The following is a 26,124-nucleotide window of genomic DNA, read 5'->3' on the forward strand; positions in this document are numbered from 1 at the left end:
GCTTAGTGCCATCCAAATAAAGCTAGAGAGAGTTATACCAGAACATCTTTAGGCTAGCTTAGCACAGAGACTGTTAGCCCTGTTAGCTTAGCTCACCAGTACCTCAATCATAGATCATTAAATGAAGAAAGAAACACAAGAGATCTGGTGGAAATGTAAAATATCATCAAATATTCTTTTATTTTAATGCATTTATTATTATTTTCTGTTCTGCTGCAAACGTGTCAATAAAGTTTCATCGTTGTTTGTGTCCCATCATGCACTCTGACAGTACCTTTATCCCATAATGCACCAGTAGTGATGGTCAAGAAGCTTCAGTCTGTGATTGGTTAATTCCTTTTAAGACAAATTAATCAATTAACTGATGAAACCAGTTAAGAATCGATCACAGACTGAAGCTTTGAGTTCTAACAGTGCTGATCAATATGTGATCAATACTTCCTGTGAAAACATGAAACACTGCTGAGAAATCAAAGAAAAACTGTTTTTAAAAGTAAAGACTCTGAAAAGGTCAATCAATCAATAAGTCACAATCACAGCTGTGAACATTCATGAACCCGAACCACAGAAGAAGAACGATGGAGTTAAAGTACGGAAGCTCAGGAGTGCCAGAAACACGAGGGACTGTTATTATTGTTATTGATAATAATCTGACTTTTGTTATTGATAATGTTATTATTATTATTAATGTTAGTATTATTATAATTATTATTCTTACGACTGTAATAACACCCGACACGTTTTAAATCATCTGGAAGTTTGGAAGAAAACCAAACACAATGGAGTACATTATATATATATATATATATATATATATAAATAACTTTGAATAGGTTTGGTTTTTGGATCAATAAGGTTTTTATCTGACTGATTTCAATCAATAACATTTTGAGATTTGAGGTTTTATCTCGTATCTGTTGTATTTATTATAAAGTCAAAGCTCCGTTTCTGTTTCTGGCACCAACATGCTTCCGTAGCACCAAACCACAACAACAGAAACACAATCAAACTGTTAATAATGGATTTATATTCATATAATAAACAACTAAAAGGTGATAACAACAAAAACAACTAAGCCCCACCCCCTGCAGGTCCGTGAACAACCAATCAGGAGACTAAATAATATGACAGGAAATCACCGACCAATAGAGACGAGAAAATAAAAGTCTGACCTTCAGCGCGGCGTCGTACTCGCAACCTTCCAGAGAGAGAGAGAGAGAGAGAGAGAGAGAGAGAGAGAGAGAGAGAGAGAGAGAGAGAGAGAGAGAGAGAGAGAGGGTGTGTGTCTCATCTGTTCTCTTCAAAATAAAAGCTTCCTGTCAGGAAACAAGGCGAAGACGTCCGTAAAGTTTTTAGTTCATTTTAGTTTCTTTCTTCTTCTTCTCTGACAAACACACACACACACACACACACACACACACACACACACACACACACACACACACACACACACACACACACACGGCAGCATTGGGTAGAGCATGGCTTTATCCTGGATGTGTGAGACAGGTCCGTTGCCATTGGAACAGGCTTCAGTCCAGCAGCGTGCCTTGCTCCTGGGCTCGGGTCAGGCTGTCTTTGCGGTGCAGGTGGTGAACCCCCATCCTCTTCGGGTTCTTCTGGGGACGCTTCGTGGGGGCGGCAGCGAGTTCGGGGTCAGGATCCAGGAGGCGGGGCGAAGAGATGACGGGCATGTCATGAGGGAGGATGTCTCTCTCCTCGGCGGAGCTCTCCTCGGCGGAGCTCTCCTCCTCCTCCTCCTCCTCCTCCTCCTCCTCCTCCTCCTCCTCCTCCTCCTCCTCCAACTCCTTCCTGCGGGCGTTGCCGTGGCTGGTCGCCATGGTGTCCGCCGTGTCGTCCTCCAGGTCCACCAGCAGCCCCCCCCCCCTCCTCCGTGCGGGCCCTCCGGCCGGCCCTCAGCTCGGTGTCGGTGTCGGTGTCGAGGCTGGATCCTCGGCTCGGCGTCCAGCTCCTCGCCGACGAGCCCTCCTCCCCGTCTGAGTACGCCGCCCGGTGGCGGTCTGAAGAGGCTCCGCCCCCGGCGGGTGGCCTCCTCCTCTGCAGCTCCTGAGCCGTCTGACTGCTGAACGCCGTGCGGTGGAGCGCAGAGCCGTCGCGCGCCGGCGCCGTCTTCTCCACGAACATCCGCTGCCAGTTGGCCAGCAGGTCCTCCTCCGAGCTGCCGGAGCTCGCCAGCACGCTGAGGGCCTGAGAGGGAGGGGCTTAAGTTAGTACACCTGTGACAAACAAGCTCCTCCCACTTATATATATATATAATATATATGTGTGTGTGTGTGTACCTGCGGCGGGCTGCTGAACGGGCTGGACTGACCCGACAGCGGCTCACTGGTGGCGTCCCGCTGTGACGGCGGCGTGCGGTGGTGGCCCCCCCCACCGGAGGAGGGGGCGGGGCTTGCTGGGGCCATGCGCTCGTCGTCGGTCTGGACCAGGCTCAGGGAGATGGCCTGCCTCGTGGCGTAGGTGCAGTTTGGCAGTGGCGAGTTTTTTGGGATCTTCACTTTGTCGTCAGATGAGAACTCGATGACCTTGCGACCCGGGTACAGCGGGTGGGGGGGCGGCGGTACCGGATACGGGTTCAGCTTGTCGAAGGACGGAGCCCCGCCCCCCTCCTCGCCCCCCGACTGCCCATCCAGACTGCTCTGACTGCGACAGGAACCGTTCTGCTGCGCCGCGTCCCGACCGCTGCTCGGGGGGCCCGTCATGTCCACGTGCACGAACACGTCCTCGGAGACGGGCCGGCTGCAGCTGCTGGACTGAGCCGAATTCAGGACCAGCGGCTCGGGTTTCTCCAGGACTCGGGCGATGACCGAGGTCGGCACCACGTCGGCGGGAGTCAAACTGAGGGTGTCGGGGTCCTGAGCGCCGGGGGCGGGGTCTTGCTCCGGAAGACTCGTCTTCATGTGTTTGTTCAGCATGTCCTGAAGCTCAGAAGGGAGCTGGAACACAGAAACCACATCAGACCTCCTCAGACCTCCTCCATGAACTCCGCCCTGACTTCCTCCCTGCTCTCTTCTCTGACCTCCTCTCCGACCTCCTCCCCAAACTCCTCCCGACCTCCCTTTTTTTCCGACTACATTAATATTGGGCCGTAAGGGCACAAGGCATCGATTTTGCTCAAAACTCTAACTCATCCGATTTGCTTGAAACTTTGCGCACCTGGTGGGCTGTTCCCAGGTATACCCCCTCATAAGTTTCAGCCTCCTAGCCTAGAGCATACTGGAGATATTGTTTGGGAGAAATTAGATCAAATGGGCCATTTGGATTGGGATAATTGGCCTACATGAGAGCCCAATCAGATATAGTCGAAATTACACTTTTTGAGTTGGAAGGAAGCTGAAGTTTGACCTAGAAAGGACTGTACTATCCTCTCGACCTATAGATTCACTTGTATGAAAATGATTGGAGAAATTGCAATTCACAATTTCTTCATTGTAATTTAATAAAATGTGCCTTTTTCGGCCTAAATATCTTCACAACCCTTTGGGCTAGGAAGCTGAAGTTTGGACGGTAATTCCCCCTTTGCCCATAGATTAAATGGTGTGAATAACAATGGGAAACTCCTTACACTTTCTTCATAGTAATGTAGTCAATTTCGCATATATTCCACCGAGATATCTCCACATAACAATGAACTAGGAAGCTGAAATTTGGACTACACTACCTTCCCAAAGTCTGACCTTTTTGTCTGGGTAATAGCAGTTCCCTTATAACTAAAACTGCCATTTCGACTACATATGTATGGGCTGACCATGTAGACCAATAATCCCAACCCAATCTGCCAACATTGAACCAATTGTCCTCCATTTCTACAAAATGCTAAATAACTCATCAAATAGCTCAAACAGTCTGGAAATTGCACCCAACCTCCTATCTGAGGTCCTGAGCTCGCTCACCAAAGACCCCGTCTCTCAGCCCTCTGGAAAGCCATCTTCTTTTAGCAGCATGCTAATGAGATCAAACCAATTAATCCTAATAGAGTGTCCTCTTGTGTCCACCATATGTCAATTTTATAACAACAACAACAACAAGTCATTTATTAGTGTTTTTATAGGACCCAACTACATTTGATTGGGCTCTCATGTAGGCCAATAATTCCGACCCAAATGGCAGTAATTGTCCTGAGTTTCCCTTTTGGGTTACTTTTGCCTTTTGGGTTACTTTTGCCTTTTGGGTTGGGATTTTTGTCTTACATGAGAGCCCAATCAAATGTAGTTGAAATGCCATTTCAACTATATGTCATGGGCAAGTCATGTAGGCCAATAATCGTAATTGGTGCAATGGTAAAAATGGACATATAATCTGTGAAAAAGGTTGAAACTGCCTGAATTTTGCATCAAACTTTCCCTCTGATAACTTGATTCATTATGCTTAATTTGGCCTTTTTTAAACCATTTGGGGTCATCCCTGTGCATCCGGTAACATAACGGACGTGTCTCTGGTCGAACCTGGCATCGTGCGGTGAGAACTGATCCATTTCCATGTTTTCCAATGAATTATACCCAGAAGGCAGAAGTCCCCCCATTTGGCCTTCGGTGTAGAAAATGAATCGCGGCCCCCGTAGCATTTCCGACTTCAGTACACTTTTGCTCCAATTTACACTTTTAACCTGTAAACTCCCAATGCAATGTAGGCCAAACAGCCACCGCATTGTATTTGTGCTCAATTCGTGCCACTTCGCCATGATGGCCCATGCAGAAGTTGGGTCATAACCCCGACCTCCTCCCTAAACTCCGCCCGACCTCCTCCCTAAACTCCGCCCAACCTCCTCCCTAAACTCCGCCCAACCTCCTCCCTAAACTCCGCCCAACCTCCTCCCTAAACTCCGCCCAACCTCCTCCCTAAACTCCGCCCAACCTCCTCCCTAAACTCCGCCCAACCTCCTCCCTAAACTCCGCCCAATCTCCTCCCTAAACTCCGCCCAATCTCCTCCCTAAACTCCGCCCAACCTCCTCCCTAAACTCCGCCCAACCTCCTCCCTAAACTCCGCCCAACCTCCTCCCTAAACTCCGCCCAACCTCCTCCCTAAACTCCACCCAACCTCCTCCCTAAACTCCGCCCAATCTCCTCCCTAAACTCCGCCCAACCTCCTCCCTAAACTCCGCCCAACCTCCTCCCTAAGATCAATATAGTATAACACACACACACACACACACACACACACACACACACACACACACACACACACACACACACACACACACACACACACACACACACACACACACACACACACACACACACACACACACACACACACAGTTACTCACATCAGCAAACTTGTGGTTCCTGAAATGTGATTTGTTACATTTGAGCAGCTGGACGGCCAGATTACAGTCCTGTCTGTAGCGCTCCTGAGGAAGAGGAAGAAGAAGAGGAAGATGAAAGGCCGTCAGACAAACACAGCATAGAGTGAGGGTATCAGAGTATTCAGACTCGTACTACAGCAGTACTAGTATCAGAGTATTCAGACTCGTACTACAGCAGTACTAGTATCAGAGTATTCAGACTCGTACTACAGCAGTACTAGTATCAGAGTATTCAGACTCGTACTACAGCAGTACTAGTATCAGAGTATTCAGACTCGTACTACATCACATTACAGGCATTTAGCAGACGCTTTTATTCAAAGCGACTTACAGTTCAGATTCTATCACAGTTGTGACTGTAGGCTCAGCTACTGTGCTCCTCAGCTGCTCTGCTTCAGTGCAGCTTGTTTTAAGTAGAGCTTTGATCCAATCAGAGTTCACCTCTGTGTCTCTAGGTAGAAGAGAGGCCCCAGGCCTGCAGACTCACCAGTGAATCCATGTGCAGGTTAAATGAATGGGGACGATGTTGTTGATTGTCATAGTGTTCAACCAATCAGATCTTTAGTTTGACATGGTGGGCGTATTCTTTGACGTGTCAGAGCTGATAGCTGGCCTACAGCTACGTGATTGGTCAGTGGGCTAGCGTGACATGTTGGGCGGTGACGATCCCAACATCTGCTGCCTCTGTGGAGCGACATGTTCAGCCTCAAACGCATTAAAACGTGTTCAAGAAACACAACTGAGGAGGCTCGACTGTCTTCACTGGCGTCCATGAATCCAGAAGAACTTCTGACTGGAACTAAAACACACGGATGTTCTGAACACCGTGAGATTAAACTCTTTATTAACAAAGAAAGGAGGATGGACTTTGTCTGTAAACAGTGAACAGCAGCTCTGGGAAGTTAAATGCTTTTGTTTTTACATCTGCAGCAGCCTTAAGATGCTTGTTTATATATTATTATTTGTATGAAGATGGATTTTTGTTTGGTTTAATATGTGATAGGAACCATCGTTACGTCCAGTGTTGCTCTGGGGACACACAGCGGGTACGGAAAGTATTCAGACCCCTTTAAATCTTTCACTCTTTGTTTCATTGCAGCCATTTGCTAAAATCAAAAAACTTCATTTTATTTCTCATTAATGAACACTCAGCACCCCATCTTGACAGAAAAAAAATGTATTAAAAAAGAAAAACTGCAGCGTGTGATGCAGTCCCATGCTGACTGCATCATCCACCGACCTGTCTGCCCGTAGTAAGCAGCAGGGGGTCCAGCAGGGGGTCCAGCATTAGTGGTGCTGGTATCAGATCACTTGTACTCACGTTGAGCTCCTCCAGGCGGTCGATGGTGTTCTTGGCGTCCAGAAGCTTGTTGGTGAGCTCCACGATCTCCTGGTCCATTGTCTTTTTGTCCCTCTCAACCTTCCGTAGCTGTGGGAGGAGCAGAGACATGACATCATCAACTGTCATCAGAGTGAGTCAGCCAATCAGGAGCCTGAGGTGACAGGAGGCGGGCCTACATTCAGATACACTGGGAACCTCAAAATCATTATTATTATGATTTTTACATAATTTCTTTTTTTTTTATTACAAATATAATACAAATCAGTATTTTAATATTCATCCTTTCTAAATTAATAATTATACAACAAATTAATCAATAATTATACAATAATATAAATGAATAATAATACAATAATATAAATAATGTTAAATAAATATAAAATCAGTTGAATCAGATTAATGTTTGACAGCTTCAGACAGAAACACCACAGAAGAAGAAGAGTTAGGAAGAGGAGGAGGAAGAACATGAATAAACCCAACTGCATGAACCCATGTTTGACTGACAGCAGCCTGATGAAGAGGATGAAGAGGATGAAGATGAGTTGGTCCATCACAGAGCAGCATGAAGGAAGAGGAGACAGAAGATGAAAGGACATCACAACGAGACACATTCATTAAATCAGACATTCTGATTGGACAGAGAGACGCCTTGTTGGAGTGACATCATCGCGTAGGACAGAGGTCCTCGACCTTTAATGCTCCACGGACGGCTTCATGTTACACGGACCCTCATTCAACGTGCGGCGGATAAACACGACGAAATAAAATGATACGATCGGCATTAAAACAAATATAAAATGCACAAAAACTACAACTCCCAACACTGAATCAGTGGAGCTGAGCTGGTCTCTGCAGCGGGACGTCCCGTCTGGTTAAAGGAGACGATGACACCTGAAGTCCTCATGTCCAGACTACTGCGTTATGTTTGACCGCTGTCACTGCAGAACATCTTCACAGAGAGGAGGTGTGACATGGAAGCAGGTTTCAGTGTTTAGTGGAGATCTCAGATAATCTAAACACCAGCAGAGCTGTTGTCTCAAACAGACTTTAAGGCCTCCGTCATCTACAACCTCCAGCAGCTGATCTTCATCTGTGGCCTCATAGTCTGCAGAGCGTGAGAAATACTCCTGATATTTAATTAGACTCCTGATATTTAATTAGACTCCTGATATTTAATTAGACTCCTGATATTGTCTGTTAAATGAAGCTTTATTTTTCTTGGAAGTTGTCGTCTCTTCTTCTGGCTCCTTAGCGGCCTTTTCCTCTTTGCAAAGAAGCTCTCCAGAAGGAGACAAAGCGTATTTTAACACAAACACACACACACACACACACACAGTTACCAGAGCGTGAAGCTTCTCTTCTAGATCCTGATTGGCTCTCTGAGACGCTGTGTAGCTGTTCTGGAGTCTGTAAAGAAAGAAAAGTGTTACTGAGCTCAGTCATAGACGAGTCACAGAAGAGTCATAGACGAGTTAGACGAGTCACAGAAGAGTTATAGAGGAGTCACAGAAGAGTTATAGACGAGTCACAGAAGAGTTATAGACGAGTCACAGAAGAGTTATAGAGGAGTCACAGAAGAGTTATAGAGGAGTCACAGAAGAGTTATAGACGAGTCACAGAAGAGTTATAGAGGAGTCACAGAAGAGTTATAGAGGAGTCACAGAAGAGTTATAGACGAGTCACAGAAGAGTTATAGACGAGTCACAGAAGAGTTATAGAGGAGTCACAGAAGAGTTATAGAGGAGTCACAGAAGAGTTATAGACGAGTCACAGAAGAGTTATAGACGAGTCACAGAAGAGTCATAGACGAGTCACAGAAGAGTCATAGACGAGTCACAGAAGAGTTATAGACGAGTCACAGAAGAGTTATAGAGGAGTCACAGAAGAGTTATAGAGGAGTCACAGAAGAGTTATAGACGAGTCACAGAAGAGTTATAGACGAGTCACAGAAGAGTTATAGAGGAGTCACAGAAGAGTTATAGAGGAGTCACAGAAGAGTTATAGACGAGTCACAGAAGAGTTATAGACGAGTCACAGAAGAGTTATAGACGAGTCACAGAAGAGTTATAGACGAGTCACAGAAGAGTTATAGACGAGTCACAGAAGAGTCATAGACGAGTCACAGAAGAGTTATAGACGAGTCACAGAAGAGTCATAGACGAGTCACAGAAGAGTCATAGACGAGTCACAGAAGAGTTATAGACGAGTCACAGAAGAGTTATAGACGAGTCACAGAAGAGTCATAGACGAGTCACAGAAGAGTCATAGACGAGTTAGACGAGTCACAGAAGAGTTATAGAGGAGTCACAGAAGAGTTATAGAGGAGTCACAGAAGAGTTATAGAGGAGTCACAGAAGAGTCATAGACGAGTCACAGAAGAGTCATAGACGAGTCACAGAAGAGTCATAGACGAGTCACAGAAGAGTCATAGACGAGTCACAGAAGAGTCATAGACGAGTCACAGAAGAGTCATAGACGAGTCACAGAAGAGTCATAGACGAGTCACAGAAGAGTCATAGACGAGTCACAGAAGAGTCATAGACGAGTCACAGAAGAGTCATAGAGGAGTCACAGAAGAGTCATAGACGAGTCACAGAAGAGTCATAGACGAGTCACAGAAGAGTTATAGACGAGTCACAGAAGAGTCATAGACGAGTCACAGAAGAGTCATAGACGAGTCACAGAAGAGTCACAGACGAGTCATAGACGAGTCACAGAAGAGTCATAGACGAGTCACAGAAGAGTCATAGACGAGTCACAGAAGAGTTATAGAGAATAAGAGAATATAACTGATCTGGATCATCAGAGTCCTCACCTGCGGAACTTGTCCCTCATCTTGTCCAGGTCGTCTCTGGTCCGGCTTAGCTCCGCCTCCATGTAGTGACGGCTGCTGTCAAACTCCGCCTCCATGGCCTCCGTCTTGTGGGTGGAGAGAGAGAGGCGTCGCTGTAGATCCTCTTTCTGCTGCTGGAGGATTCTGGGTAGTGGGGGTCAGAGGTCAGTGAGGTCATAACTGGAAGACGGTCTCTGAGTTTAACATTAAGTACATTTAAACAAACTACTGGGCTGTTGTGAGGTACTTGTACTTTAAATGAATGTCATCTCAGAGGTAGATATTGTACTTTTTAGTGTACTACATCTCAGAGGTAATTATATTACTTTTTATTGTACTAGACCTCAGGTAAATATTGTACAACTATAAATCATTACAATTAAAAGTACAATGAACACATCAGTTGGGTCGTGGATGAAAGAAGAGATGAGTCAGTGCTGTTCTTAAATGATAACTAATAATCATGATAATTAGTTATTAATGATCATTAATAACTAATTATCATATGATAATCATGTGAGCTGATGAAGCAGCGCTAATGTTGATAATAATAATAATAATATTACTAACAAAACACTAGATTGATATGAATCTCACCTGATCCGGTCAGAGTCTGATAACGCCTCCTGGAACACAACACACGGAGGTCAGTCTCAGGTATTAATGTACAAATACATCTATTTATTTATTAATACATCTTTCATGATAATCAAACACAGAAATGATGTTCTTGATGTTTCATCACGTTACAAAGGTTTGGCTTCAAAGACGAGCTGTTTAGAAACGTTAGAACATGAGAAACATCTGTAACCCCGGCGACCTCATCAGCATCCTGTTTTCACCTGCTGGAGGCGGAGCCTGAGGATGGTCAGCAGGGTTCTAACTACAGGTCAGATTTATATTAATCATTTCATCAATAGTTAAACAATATCTACTATTCATCATTCAGTTTCATTATAATCACTTTCATTTGATTCTTCTGGCAGACTTTTGGACTTTGAGATTTTCTAACATTTTACAGAGCAAACAAATAATTATAATTCATTATGAATTCTGATCATTTTTATTCTCTTGGGTCTTCAGTGAGTTTTTAATTAAATGTATTTTTATCATGCGTTTCTTTTGCACTTTGACTTGTTGCTGAATAAAAACTTGCCTTTTAATAAAAACATAATCGATGATAATTCTAATAATCTTATTTGTTTGTTTGTTGAATGTGTCTTATTCTCTTGTATTGTTTATTGTTACGCACTAATATAAATAAGTATAAATAAATAGTTAGCTGTAGCCGTACAAACATTGTTTATTGTTAAAATGAAAACATCAAAAATAAATACATATTTTGATTGGGACTATTGATTGACTGGAATTTTAAAACGTTTCCAGGACTTTGTCTGGACCACTGACGGGTCACATGACGGACACGTGACCCGTCAGTGATGTCAGGTCAGTAAACGTCAATGAGACGACACGTTTCCTGTTTCTTCATCGATCTCTGTCGACGTATGGAAACACGTCCTATCCCAGAATGCACTGGGACACAATGGAACCTCTCAGCTGATCGATCGCCTCCAGAGCCGTAAAATCAATGACTAAGCTGCTAAAAGGCCAATCAGATCGCTGCGTTCTGCTGTGATGATTCGTTATAAACAATATATCAGTTCCCTGAAGTTCATTATTGGTGATCAATATCAGAGCATGTGGAGATTTATAGCCGATGGTTGCATTACGATAGATTTAGGTTTCATCTCCTGACCTTTGTACTGTTGCATTCTGGGTATTCCAGGGACTAACGCTGCGGTCTGAAGACAAAAATTAACTTAACTGATTAACTGATTCAGTTAAAAATAACAAACAGACTTTCTTTCAAATCTCCGTCCGTGTTGGTCAATAATCTGTAAAAAATATGTTCTTCAGGGAACAATAAGGAGTGAGACATGTGTCTGTTTATATTATATAACGAGGTATAATATATCTAAAACGTCTTCGTTAGCTTAGCATCATTGCTATCTGGAGACACCTAGAGAGGAGGACACGGTCTGAACCTGAACCAGTGTGGACCTGAACAAGAAGCTTCATATCTTAATGCAGAACTTTAAGACCTTTCACAATAAAACATAAAACATTTTCAGGAGGAGATGATGATGATGATGATGAAGGTGCCCCTCTGACCTACCTTGATGTGGGACAGAAGAGACTGATTAGAAGCAGGAGGCCTGTGTTTGTGCCTTAGTGGCTCCTCTGTCTCCTGAACCTCCATCTTTACTCCTCTATTTACCCTCCACACCTCCTCTTTAGGCCCCGCCCTCTCTTCCTGCAGCGGCTGGTACCAGCTGCCGGGCCGCTGCATGGCCGCCACCCAGTCGTCCCAGCGCCTCCTACGGTCGGCAGACGTAACCTCCTCCGCCCCCTGCTTCCTGCAGGCGGGGACGCCGTGGCGCTGGTGGGGGGTGGGGCTTCCTCTCTCGCTGGAGGACGTCCTGCCCAGCAGTGTCAGGTGGGCGGGGCTTAGGACGCGACAGGTGATTTCGTCCAGGAAGTTGGAGAAGCGAATCTTCTCCTCCAGAACCTGCATCTTCCAGTTGCAGTCCGTCTTGCAGGGAGAAGGCGGGTCCGAGGACCGCCGCGAGGCCGGCGCCCACTGGTCCGACCGGTCCAGAGAGCGGGCGGGCAGGTGGACGAGGGCACCGCCACGCTCTCTGATGTCATCCAGCTGCTCCTCTGACTTAGACTTTCTGATGATGTCATAGGCGTGCTCCACGCCCAGCGAGGCCGGCTGCTTCAGGATCCCCTTCGGAGGCGTGGCCGTCTGAGTGCGGTGGTGGCACTCTCCTCTGGCGCCGCGGGCGGAGGAGGAAGAGGAGGGTTTCCTGGCTGCGGCGGGCTTTCGATGCGTCGGAAAATCCTCGCCGTCACAGCCGACGAAGAGACTCGCGGTGACGCCCACCGCTGTGGTTCTGGTCCGGTTGTGCCGGTGGCCTCTGAAAAGCGGCGGGACGCAGAGCTCCACGCTGGACAGGCTCGAGACGTCCAGCTCGCTGTCCGAGAGCAGCGAGGCTGCGAGGCCGCGCTGCGACCCGAAGCCCTGCGGCCACTGAGAGGTGGCGGTTGGGAGGCGGGGGAGGGGTGGAGTTGTGTTTAACGGGTGGCGGTTTACCTGATTGATGTCGGGCTGCTGCGCAGGTGGAGGCGGAGCGACAGACGGGGCGTGACGTGTCTCGCGGTGCTGAGGAGGAGCCTTACGGTACGGCTTCCTGGCCGGGGCCGCACTCGTCATCCTGGGACTTCTTCTTCTCTGCTGTCGGTGCTGCCAGCAGAAGAAGAAGAGTTAGATAAACACGACGATGACGCCCGCCAACCGCCGCCGACCTCCGAGCACAACGCCTCAACCAGGACTGGACTCTGTCACTACTGTCTCTCTCTCTCTCTCTCTCTCTCTGTGTGCAGATCAATGCTCGGTCGCCCCTCATCAACATCAAACATGCCTCTCTCTCTCACACACACCTGCTCGTCTCTTTGTAGCTTTAAGAGGACGAGCCCGGAGGCTCTGACCTGCACTGAGGACACGTGTCCTCACTAACAAATCCGTCCTCACAAGTATATCATAGGTCCTTAGGGGTGTGTGTCTGTGTACTCCTGAACTATGACCTTTGTGAGGACCATGACCGTTACTGTGAGGACATTTTGGACAAAGGTCCAAACACAAGATTCTGTGTGTGTGTTTGATAATTGTGCCTTTGTGAGGACCAGGTGTTGAACCTTCACTGTAAGGACCTTGTCTTAAAAACGTCCCTTTGTAGGATCCAAAACTAAAAACAGATGAATGGTGGTCCTCACAAGTGTGTCAATACATGTACTGTGTATGTGTGTGTCTATGTGTGCGTGCGTGCCTCAGGCGACACATTGATCTCAAACAGTTTCCAGAACAGGAAGTGCAGCTCCATTGATCTGAATGAGGGCATCGTTAGCATGTCAGCATTAGCATGTTTATGTCAATGACAGAGAGCTATCACAAGCTAACAGTAACACTTTACCCCTGAAGATGAATACAATAATACACAAATAGTAAAGTATTGTTCTACTGGTCTCTACTGGTCTGACGTGTTCAGTGTCACATGACCATGTTCTGGCTGTGGGGACCAATGAGGAGCCATGGATCAATGTGTCACACACAGACACCGTCCGTCCTCAGACCCAGATAATTTGACTCATTGATAATTTTGACTCATTTCATGTCCGTCTACTTTCTTTTCTTCTTCCACTGGTTCTCCACCTCTTTCCTCCTCTACCTGGACTTATTTCACGTCTTTCTTTCTTTCTTTCATTCCTTTCTTTCTTCATCTCACACCCCTCACCCTCCTCTTCCTCTCTGAGCTGATTTTCAGTATAAAACATGTGTTTGTGTAGGATGTGAGGTAATGAAAGTACCTGATGGTGATCTGTTCCACAGCGGACTACATCCACACAAACACCTGAAACAACAAGCGTCACCTGTTCATGTTCACACGTTGATCAGAAGAACAGTTAGACACCACTTCATAAGTTAACATGTTCATGTTCTAACATAACATGTTATGAATGTGAGTCTACATGATGGGATGTCACCGGAACAATCGCTAGTTTCTTTTGAAGCAGCAGTCTGATGTCCGTTCTACGTTCATTCTAGAACCTTTTTGTTTCACCTGAGCCTGCAAGTCTCAGGTGTGCGCGCGCGTGCGTGCGTGTGTGTGTGTGTGTGTGTGTACATCCTCACCTCGCACGTCAGCACCGAAAACTCTTCATCCTCTCTGCAGGTTTGGTCCTCACACATTCAGTGCTCTTCCTCCTCTGAGCCTCGTCCTCAGGACTCACCTGAAACACAAGACGTGGAAAGAACACCGTCAACAGCTGCTGTGACTCACCTGAGAGGAGTCAGTGTGTGACTCACCTGAGGAGTCAGTGTGTGACTCACCTGAGGAGTCAGTGTGTGACTCACCTGAGGAGTCAGTGTGTGACGGTGACACGATGAATATATTTTGGACTAGAAGTGAAATGTGGTTCAGTGAACATGACAAACTAGATCACACCGATATGACGCCCCCCCCCCCCCACACACACACACACACACACACACACACACACACACACAGGTCTTCATTCAATTAGTCATCATCTGACTCCAGGTCTGATCAGCCTCTCTCTCCACCCAGCTGAGGGAGTGACTGACATCAGCCAATCAGAAAGCAGCCACCAGCTCATCCTACCCATAATCCTCTCTGAGCGGAGATAAACCCCTGTGCAATGTAATCACTCTCTCTCTCTCTCTCACACACTCACACACACACACACACACACACACACACACACACACACACACACACACACACACACACACACACACACACACACACACACACACACACACACACACACACACACACACACACACACACGAAAAAGTTGTTTTGATAATCAATGAAATGATTTTCTGATAAAAGTGTTTTATGACTCATTCAGGATTTTCTCTGAGGTCTGTCAGCCCAGATGCATTGTGGGTTGCCGGTCGGACAGAACACATTACCCACAACCCCCTTCTCTATTGCCGGAGTCGTTGAGGCGGCTCTGTGCCGTTTGAATGATTGATAGAAGAGTTATATTACATAATCATGAAGGTAGCAGCATGTTAGAGGAGAGGACGCGTCAAGGACACACTGACGTCTCCTTTGTCCAACGCATGAATAAAACAAACGTTTGCTGTTTTCTGATCTTCACCTTCACAAAAACACAAGAGTTCATTTTTCCTTAATTCTTTTTGTCAACTTGACCTCCTCTCCTCGCTGTTTCCATGCTTCCTTCCTTGCCACCATACTTTCTTTGTTTCCTTCTCTCCTCTTCTGTCCTTCATGTCCTCTTTGTTTCCTTCCCTTCCACTTCGTTGCCTTCATGTGCTCCATTTTGTCGTTTCCCTCTCTTCCTCCTTTTATTTCCTGCACACTACCTCCTTCTTTCCTTCACTCCTCTTTCTGCTTGATATTTACTATAATCTCATGTTTCCTTCACACAGTTTTTGTTTCCTTACAGCAGTCATTGCCTCCTTTCCTTCTGTGCTTTCTTTTCAATACTTTTTCGGTTATTTCTACTCCTCCTTTCCTTCATGTCTTCCTTCCCTTCCTCTTCCCAGCTGTAAGGAGACAGTTGACCTGGTCTGAAGGTCTGGAGGTCTGAAGGTCTGGAGGTCTGGAGGTCTGGAGGTCTGGAGGTGGATCAGTAGACTCAGAGCTTTTCTGCTTCACTGAAGCAAACACAACGAGACGACTTCACTTTAATAAAATATAAAAGTGGACCTTCTGAGAGTAAACCATGTGAAGATGAAGTGCTCTTCATCCTCTCACCTTCAGACGTCAGAAGCTTTTATGTAGCGCTGGGCAAGTTAACACGTTATTATCGCATTCATTCATTAACGGAAACAATTATTTTATCGCTCGTTAACACAGTTTTTTTTGTAGCGGCAGCAAGCGGTGAACAGCTGTTTGTGTGGCGTCTCTTCCTGTTTCCTTCCCCTACGTTCCCCTGGGTCCTAAGTCCCTCCATGTACAGCTTCTCATCACCCTCTATGTACCAACGTACATTTATAACAAACACCACACATGTTACGCTAATCAGCGTAGCATAGTGTCTGACCAAAATACCAACAAATACATGATTCATTTAAATTATTGTTTAGAGTTTTTAAAGTGTTTAGTTTGTAATATGTATAATAATCACATCATTTAGTTATCACTACTGAATGTTTAACAAACATAAAAACATGACGTAGATCGGTTTGCAGGTTTTAAGATGCATATTTAAATTCATCTCTGACACACATGAAGATAAAGTTGTGAACACGCTGAATATCTATGATCAGAATCATTATAACTGTGTTATAACTGCTGCTGTGTGAAGAGAATCCTGCTGTTAACAAGAACCTGATGAGTTTAAAGTGTTTAAACCAAATGTTGTTGAGCTTTAGTTCATAGAGCAGCACTTTAACATAGAAGAGCTCAACACACTACTTTAGATTCATTACTGAATTCTGCGCATAACAATGAGATTAATCGCAAAAAAATCATGCGATAAAAAATGGTAATCGTTGCCCAGCACTAGTTTAATGATGTTGTTGTTTAGAGCTCTGCTCTGATTGCTGTGGTTTCTACTCCGTCATGCTAATAAAGATCAGCTACTGTCGTCAAGGGGGATGATTACCGACCTCTAGAAGATGACTGTCCCTCGCTGCAGGAGACTACCGTCCTTCTCTAGAAGACTACCCTCCATCTCTGGAAGACTACCCTCCATCTCTAGAAGACTACCCTCCATCTCTAGAAGACTACCCTCCATCTCTAGAAGACTACCGTCCTTCTCTAGAAGACTACCCTCCATCTCTAGAAGACTACCCTCCATCTCTAGAAGACTACCGTCCTTCTCTAGAAGACTACCGTCCTTCTCTAGAAGACTACCCTCCATCTCTGTGGGAGACTACTGTCCTTCTCTAGAAGACTACCCTCCATCTCTGGGGGCAACTACTGTCCTTCTCTAGAAGACTACCGTCCTTCTCTAGAAGACTACCGTCCTTCTCTAGAAGACTACCGTCCTTCTCTAGAAGACTACCGTCCTTCTCTAGAAGACAACCCTCCATCTCTGTGGGAGACTACTGTCCTTCTCTAGAAGACTACCCTCCATCTCTGGGGGCGACTACTGTCCTTCTCTAGAAGACTACCGTCCTTCTCTAGAAGACTACCGTCCTTCTCTAGAAGACTACTGTCCTTCTCTAGAAGACTACCCTCCATCTCTGGGGCGACTACCGTCCTTCTCTAGAAGACTACCCTCCATCTCTAGAAGACTACCGTCCATCTCTAGAAGACTACCGTCCTTCTCTAGAAGACTACCGTCCTTCTCTAGAAGACTACCCTCCATCTCTAGAAGACTACCCTCCATCTCTAGAAGACTACCGTCCTTCTCTAGAAGACTACCGTCCTTCTCTAGAAGACTACCCTCCATCTCTGTGGGAGACTACTGTCCTTCTCTAGAAGACTACCCTCCATCTCTGGGGGCGACTACTGTCCTTCTCTAGAAGACTACCGTCCTTCTCTAGAAGACTACCGTCCTTCTCTAGAAGACTACCGTCCTTCTCTAGAAGACTACCCTCCATCTCTGGGGCGACTACTGTCCTTCTCTAGAAGACTACCGTCCTTCTCTAGAAGACTACCGTCCTTCTCTAGAAGACTACCGTCCATCTCTAGAAGACTACCCTCCTTCTCTAGAAGACTACCGTCCATCTCTGTGGGAGACTACTGTCCTTCTCTAGAAGACTACCGTCCTTCTCTAGAAGACTACCCTCCTTCTCTAGAAGACTACCGTCCATCTCTGTGGGAGACTACTGTCCTTCTCTAGAAGACTACCCTCCTTCTCTAGAAGACTACCCTCCATCTCTGGGGCGACTACTGTCCTTCTCTAGAAGACTACCGTCCTTCTCTAGAAGACTACTGTCCATCTCTGTGGGAGACTACTGTCCTTCTCTAGAAGACTACCCTCCTTCTCTAGAAGACAACCCTCCTTCTCTAGAAGACAACTGTCCTTCTCTAGAAGACTACCCTCCATCTCTGTGGGAGACTACTGTCCTTCTCTAGAAGACTACTGTCCATCTCTGTGGGAGACTACTGTCCTTCTCTAGAAGACTACCCTCCTTCTCTAGAAGACTACCCTCCATCTCTGGGGCGACTACCCTCCTTCTCTAGAAGACTACCCTCCATCTCTGGGGCGACTACCGTCCTTCTCTAGAAGACTACTGTCCATCTCTGTGGGAGACTACTGTCCTTCTCTAGAAGACTACCCTCCTTCTCTAGAAGACTACCCTCCATCTCTGTGGGAGACTACTGTCCTTCTCTAGAAGACTACCCTCCTTCTCTGGGGCGACTACTGTCCTTCTCTAGAAGACTACCGTCCTTCTCTAGAAGACTACCCTCCATCTCTAGAAGACTACCCTCCATCTCTGGGGAGACTACCGTCCTTCTCTAGAAGACTACCCTCCATCTCTGTGGGAGACTACTGTCCTTCTCTAGAAGACTACCCTCCATCTCTGGGGCGACTACTGTCCTTCTCTAGAAGACTACCGTCCTTCTCTAGAAGACTACCCTCCTTCTCTGGGGCGACTACCCTCCTTCTCTAGAAGACTACCGTCCATCTCTAGAAGACTACCCTCCATCTCTAGAAGACTACCCTCCATCTCTGGGGAGACTACCGTCCTTCTCTAGAAGACTACCCTCCATCTCTGTGGGAGACTACTGTCCTTCTCTAGAAGACTACCCTCCATCTCTGGGGCGACTACTGTCCTTCTCTAGAAGACTACCGTCCTTCTCTAGAAGACTACCCTCCTTCTCTGGGGAGACTACTGTCCTCTAGAACAGTGATTCTTAACCACGGGGCCCCATGGTTAAGAATAGAGGGCCGCAAAAAACTTTCAGTTTTGCACCTGTGGGCCGCGGGACCGCATAGGTTATCAATTAAAGACAGAGATATTACTGTTATGAGACGCTCAGTTACAGTACAGCTTCCCACCACCTGGTGGCGGTATTGCGTCCAATAAGCAGAAGACGACACTCAGCTAGCCGCTAGCCTGTAGCGAAAGTGATGGATAAGTATTTAAAAAGAAAAAATGAAGACGACAGTGGTACCAAACCCCCCCAAACGTCTAAATGTGTGCGCAAGTAGAATCCTGACTTTCTTAAGTTCGGCTTTGTGAACGGAGGCAACGAGGCCGAGCCGAGGGCCCCGTGTGTGGAGTGTGAGCTAACGCTATCCAACGAAGCACTGAAGCCTTCCAAACTAAAGCGACACCTCGCGACCAAACATCCAACGCTCGTGGGAGAGCCGGTGGAATTCTTCAAGAGAAAGGAAAATGGGCCACAGATGCAGAACAGGTCTGTCGTGTCACTGACTGGTGACTCCAAATGTGCTTTGAAAGCCAGCTACCTCGTAGCCAGACGTGTGGCGCAGAGTGAGAGACCATTCACCACAGCGGAGGAGCTGGTTAGCTGCCGCTGTGAGGTGATTGGAGAGGCTGCTGACCGTCCCACTCTCAACCGACACTGTGAGTCACCGTATCACGGACATGGCCTCAGACATACAGCACCAGCTTCTGGAAAGAATAGAAAGTAGACGAGTCCATTGATGTCACGAATGCCGCTGTTTTTTGTTCGCTGTCGCTGGGACAGTAGTTTGCACGAAGACACACTGTTTTGTGGAGAGCTACCAACACGAGCTACGGCTCAGGAACGTTTCCTTTGCGTGGATAACTGCTGCACTGAGAACGTGTTGGGGTGTGCAGTGAATGTGCAGCGTCAATGACTGGCAGGCACAACGGCCTCGTCAAGCAGATACTTGATCGTGCACCAGAAGCTAAATGGACCCACTGCTTTCTGCACAGTGAAAGCCTTGCAGGTAAACAAATGTCCCCAGAGTTCCATGAGCTGATGGATGTGAGTGTGAAAACCATCAACTTCATTAAAAGTAGAGCTGTGAACTCCAGATGTTTTGTCGAGCTGTGAGAGGACATGGAAGCAGATCGTGTCCAGCTGCTCCATCACCGTGAGGTGAGATGGTCCTCAATCGTCTGTTTGGACTGAGGAATGAGGTCTCCTCTGGCACATGACGATGCCAACACGGAGTTCACAGCTAAACTTGCCTCCTGAACCGGCTGAACATCTCACTTCAAGGGAGTAATAGCAACATATGTGTTGTTGCAGACAAAGTTCAAGTTTCAGGAGGAACCTTGCGTTGTGGACTGAGGGCCCAGGAGCAGAGGATGGACCTGTTTACACTTTTGTCTGACATTTTGGAAAACTCTCCTCAGGTGCAGATCGGTGACTCGGTCTCTCAGCACCTCTCACATCCTGTCCTGAGGGTCCCAGAGACGGGCACATGTGGATTTTGGACCAATTTCCTGTGGATCCCACTGAAGACGATGTTGCTTTGCCCTCACATCTGGAATGTTCTGGACGTTTCCACCGACAGCACTTTAAAGGTGCAGTGGGGCAAACTGGACCTGGGCTCCTTCTGGAATGCGGTCTCAAAGGAGGACCCGTGTCGAGAACTGAGGGCTGTGAAACTCCTTCTCCCATTCAGGACTACATTCCTGTGTGAGTCAGGATTCTCCAGCGTGGCCGCAACTAAGACCAAAGCCCGAAGCAGACTGAGCGGACCGGAGTCTCCTCAGAGAGCACAGGATGTGATGGTGTCTCACTGAGAGGGGCAGAACTGTTGTTGTTGTTGTTGTCGTCGTCGTCGTCGTCGTCGTCGTCGTCGTCGTCGTCGTCGTCGTCGTCGTCGTCGTCGTCGTCGTCGTCGTCGTCGTCAGATTATGAGGCTATGGTTTCATTTGCACTTTATTTAAATAGTATTTATAGTTTATTTAATGTGAAACTTATTATTTTGATTGTATTTATTTTATTACCACATATTTATTTATCAAATTTCAATTTTTTTCTCAGTTTTTTTGAGTCTCCCTTTTTTCTGTAGTGAAATCTAATTATTAATTATTTTTGTGTTAATAAGCCTGAATTGAGCCTTTCCATGTGTTCCTGTAGGAGCTTGAGTTGTTGGATTGTTAGCCTGTTGGTCTTGTTGTGTGTGCAGGTTTACACACACACACACACACACACACACACACACACACACACACACACACACACACACACACACACACACACACACACACACACACACACACACACACACACACACACACACACACACACACACACACACACTCTCAGTTATTTGACGAGGGCTCTGCTTGTTAAACTGGGAGTGGATTTGATTTAGTTATTGAATACAAATCAAACCAAGAGTGAGATCAGTTAAACCAACACAGTGTGAACATGTGAATGGGCCCCGAGGTCAAAAAGGTTAAGAACCCCTGGTCTAGCAGACCACCCTCCATCTCTGGGGCGACTGTACCAACCGTCTCTGAGCGACTTCTGTCCTTTTTGGGGTGACGACTGAACTCCTTCAGATGACTTTCACAGGTTCGTTACCGTCACAGGTTCTTGATACGCTGAGCTCGTATGACTTGACTCACATGAACATGAAACCAAACTCATGGAAACAGAAACCAGACAGAAACCAAACACAGGGGGGGGAAATAAATAAATGAAGCACAAGTACTCGTCCTTCAAGCTCCTCCTCTCTACTCTTCTACTTCTGCAGGGTGCACATGTGACTCCTCCCCCCTCGTTCTCCGCCTGCTGGTTGGCTGACTGTTAGTTGAGGAAGCGCTTGATTTGATCTGTAGCATTTTAAACGTCAACATCGCAGACGATCATGCTCATTTAATCGTGGCAGCCAAAACCGTGATCGCGATTAAAATTCGATTAATTGTGCAGCCCCCCCCCCCCCCCCACACACACTAGCTTTCTGATTCACCGTCTGGTTTAAATAGATCTTCATTGTAGTCTGAACAACAAAAGAACCACAAACAACTTTCTACATTTATTAAAAACAGTGTTTTCATGATCTGATGTTCCCTCAATAACTTTATGATGAAAGGATTAAAGTCAGAGAGAGGATCATGTGAACACACACAAACTCCTCTAAAGTCTCTCCAGCTGTTAAAGCCGACTGACTGATCAGCTGATCCAGATGTGATCAGCTGATCCAGATGTGATCAGCTGATCCTCGTCATCAGAAACAGACGTCGCTTCACGTGACGCAACTGAGGAAAGGACGTCTCATGTCTCTTAAAACATGTTTCCTCGTCTCCTCTCTCCTCGCTTGGCTTCCTCCATGCATCCGTGATGGGAGGGACTAGGATGCAAGGAAAGGACCCAAGTGAGGGAAACGAGGATGCAATTAAGAGACTTGGGATGTACCCCTGGATCAGTCCACATCAAACAAGAGTCAGATTCCCTCACAGCAGAGCGACCTCACTTCCTGTCACTGTTTGCTGACATCACAAAGACAACACAGACTCAGGCTGTTTCCTAGCAACAGCACAGCTCTATAGGAGTCAGTGTGAGGGATCATATTATTATAGATTATATCGTCCACATGCGTCACAATCACAGACATTTAATACGTCTTGTGTCTGTATCACAGCCTGATATCTTAATTAAGAACACTCACTCTACATCACAACACACTCACTACAGCTCAGTTCAGGAGGAACCAACGGGCCACACAGGAAGTCAGACCGGATAGAGGGACGGACCAACACACTGAGGAGGCAGAGGTCTACCAGTCCTTTCTTCTTCAGAAGGTTCCTCACCGAGGAACCTGAAGTCTCTAAGAGTGCTTCATGATAACAGCTGTTACAATCATCTAGATGCTAAGGAAAGGTGCTTCAATGCTTCCTTTCCTATATCCTTTAGCATAGGAAACACTGGACCTTCCTTTATCAAAGGAAAGGAGATAATTCCGACCCACAATTCCTTGCGGTGGCAACATTTAAAGTGACGCAGCACGAAAACAAACGATAAGTTTATCTCACAGGTTTAATAATTATACTCATAAAGTCATAAAGTAATAAGATTTATGTTGATGAAGATGAACAAAGACAATCCTTTAGTTTAACTTTATGTTTTTAATTAATTCAAAGTAGTGCTGGGCGGTATACCGGTTTCAATTTCCCGTACGATATGAATTTTCACATACCGTCATACCGGTGCACAGCCGGAACACTGCTGTCCGTCTTCAACAGGCAGCTAGCGATATAGTTCACTGGCGAAAGCGTTAGCATCGGAGCTAGTTATCTTATCTGTATTGAGAGGGACCCCTAGTCATGGTCATAACTTCATAACTTTAACTGGAGATGCACCGATAGAGTCAGACGCTGATTACTGTAATATGTGTGCTGTTTGTTATAATGTACGTCGGTACGTAGAGGGTGATGAGAAGCTGTACATGGAGGGACTTAGGACCCAGGGGAATGTAGGGGAAGGAAACAGGAAGAGACGGAAGACACGCCACATGAACAGCTGTTCACCGCTCGTCATGATCCTGTAGACCAGATTCTCAACTGGTGGGTCGTGGTGGACCCGTTTTCAGTGGGTCGCGGGCCTTTGCCTTAAAGCAGCGCAGTTATTCACGCTCCTGTCCAGCATTTACGCCACTTGTTCAGCGGCGCAGGAAAAACACAGACCAATGCGTTGTAAAGCACGTCACGTGATGCAGTTTAACCAATCAGATAAGAGTATTCTGATACGCTTCCTGACTCCAGTGAGATGTCCCCACACCGTGACACAGGAGGAGACGAGGAGAGACATCACAGAGCAGAACTCATGTAAAGCCACACGTGAAAGTCAAATATCTGTTTGGTCTCTTTAAAGGGTCTAAACTGCTCTAAAGACCACAGTCCTCACCTGAAAGGGTCTGTTTAATAAGTATATGCACACAAAGAAAATACCGTGATATACCGTGATACACACTTTAGGTCATACCGCCCAGCACCATAATAAAATACGTAATAAAACGAACAGTGAACGTTTTACAGCGTGCACAACTACACACACCTGAACACAACTAAACACAGTTAAACACACACCTGAGCCTTAAAGTGCTCTCCCTGTTAAATGTTTACAGGTTATTACAGGTTATTACAGGTTATTACAGCTTATTACAGGTTATTACAGGTACTGAACTCAGCAACAGACCAGTACCCAGCCCCCCCTCAGGTGTGTTGAACTTTGACCTCTTACAACTTGACACATCTGAACTGTGTATCAGCAGAGTTCACCTGTTTACTGATGAAGAGTTCACCTGTTTACTGATGAAGAGTTCACCTGTTTACTGATGAAGAGTTCACCCGTTTACTGATGAAGAGTTCACCCGTTTACTGATGAAGAGTTCACCCGTTTACTGATGAAGAGTTCACCCGTTTACTGATGAAGAGTTCACCCGTTTACTGATGAAGAGTTCACCTGTTTACTGATGAAGAGTTCACCCGTTTACTGATGAAGAGTTCACCCGTTTACTGATGAAGAGTTCACCTGTTTACTGATGAAGAGTTCACCCGTTTACTGATGAAGAGTTCACCTGTTTACTGATGAAGAGTTCACCCGTTTACTGATGAAGAGTTCACCCGTTTACTGATGAAGAGTTCACCCGTTTACTGATGAAGAGTTCACCCGTTTACTGATGAAGAGTTCACCCGTTTACTGATGAAGAGTTCACCCGTTTACTGATGAAGAGTTCACCTGTTTACTGATGAAGAGTTCACCTGTTTACTGATGAAGAGTTCACCTGTTTACTGATGAAGAGTTCACCCGTTTACTGATGAAGAGTTCACCTGTTTACTGATGAAGAGTTCACCCGTTTACTGATGAAGAGTTCACCCGTTTACTGATGAAGAGTTCACCCGTTTACTGATGAAGAGTTCACCCGTTTACTGATGAAGAGTTCACCCGTTTACTGATGAAGAGTTCACCCGTTTACTGATGAAGAGTTCACCCGTTTACTGATGAAGATGAGCGAACATGAAACAAGAGGAGATGTTGGAGGGCGAGACCAGGTCTGGACTCACTAAAGTAGACTTCTTCTGATCCACATCTGTTCTTTCACAGCTGGTTAACAAAAGTCCAGAACTTCACTCATTAAACTGGTTGATTTGGTTTACAAAAATATATATTCCATTATTGAGGGTCCCTGAGGGTCCCTGAGGGTCCCTGAGGGTCTCTGAGGGTCTCTGAGGGTCTTGGGCTCCCTGAGAAGTGGGTCACTTTGCCCAGGATGTAATCCAGCCTTGTGATTGGCTGTTAGAGCCAGGTGGGTGTGATGAGGGCGTGTCCTACAGGAATCTGTAAAACACGCACACTCGTTCGCGCGCGCGCACACGCGAACGAGACAGTTCTCTAGTAAAAGTATTTGAGCGGAAAGTGCAGCCCTCAGAGCGGTCTCACAGGCTGACGGCGGACAAACACGACGGACACAGCGGGCCGAACCGGGCCTCAACACTAACACGGGACAGACCTGCGGCGGGTCTGACTGTGGCCCAGTTCACCGAACAACAAACAGAACCGGAACTACAGAGCTTACCTGTGAGTCAGCGCGGAGAGCAGATAAACTTTATCCGGAGCTTCGGTCCGCTCCTCCGGTCTGAGGAGGAGATCAACATCCGGAGGAGACGCACCGAGCCTTCTTCTTCTTCTTCTTCTTCTTCTTCGATGGTGTCTAACGGTCACTCACAGCCGATAAAGTTCATCTGCTGCTGGGCTCAGCTGTCGCCATCTTTACCCGCGGGGCATGACGGGTAATCCTTAGGAATCCTCGAGCCCGTCAGACGTCCTGCGTGATGACGTCACACACCTTAATGTGGACGGAATAAAATAAAATGATTAAAATACTTTGACTCTAAATATATAAAGAAATACTTACAACATATTCTAGTAGTCGTTTACTCCTCAAGTAATGTACGAAAACCTCAATATATATATATATGTCTGTATATATATATCTGTATATATATACAGATATATATATACAGATATATATACAGACATATATATATATATGTCTGTATATATATACAGATATATATATACAGATATATATACAGACACAGAGAGACAGAGGGAGATGCACTTCCACATAAAATGCCAAACATTCAATAAAAT

At 46.2% G+C, this 26,124-nt stretch overlaps 1 protein-coding gene across 1 annotated transcript; it reads right to left on the reverse strand.

Annotated features, from left to right (window-relative positions):
• Positions 1-194: 194 nt before the first annotated feature.
• On the reverse strand, positions 195-25,740 carry tjap1 (tight junction associated protein 1 (peripheral)). The gene is given in 12 exon segments (XM_079169433.1): positions 195-1,806; positions 1,808-2,208; positions 2,301-2,957; positions 5,289-5,372; positions 6,649-6,756; positions 8,010-8,076; positions 9,485-9,646; positions 10,100-10,128; positions 12,660-12,809; positions 13,931-13,974; positions 14,256-14,353; positions 25,547-25,740. Coding segments are annotated over 9 exon segments (1,902 nt in total). The 5' UTR covers positions 12,780-12,809; positions 13,931-13,974; positions 14,256-14,353; positions 25,547-25,740; the 3' UTR covers positions 195-1,532.
• Between the last annotated feature and the right edge of the window lie 384 nt (positions 25,741-26,124).

This window comes from Pholis gunnellus, assembly GCF_910591455.1.
Source record: "Pholis gunnellus genome assembly, chromosome: 11".
Classification (NCBI taxonomy): Eukaryota; Metazoa; Chordata; class Actinopteri; order Perciformes; family Pholidae; genus Pholis; species Pholis gunnellus.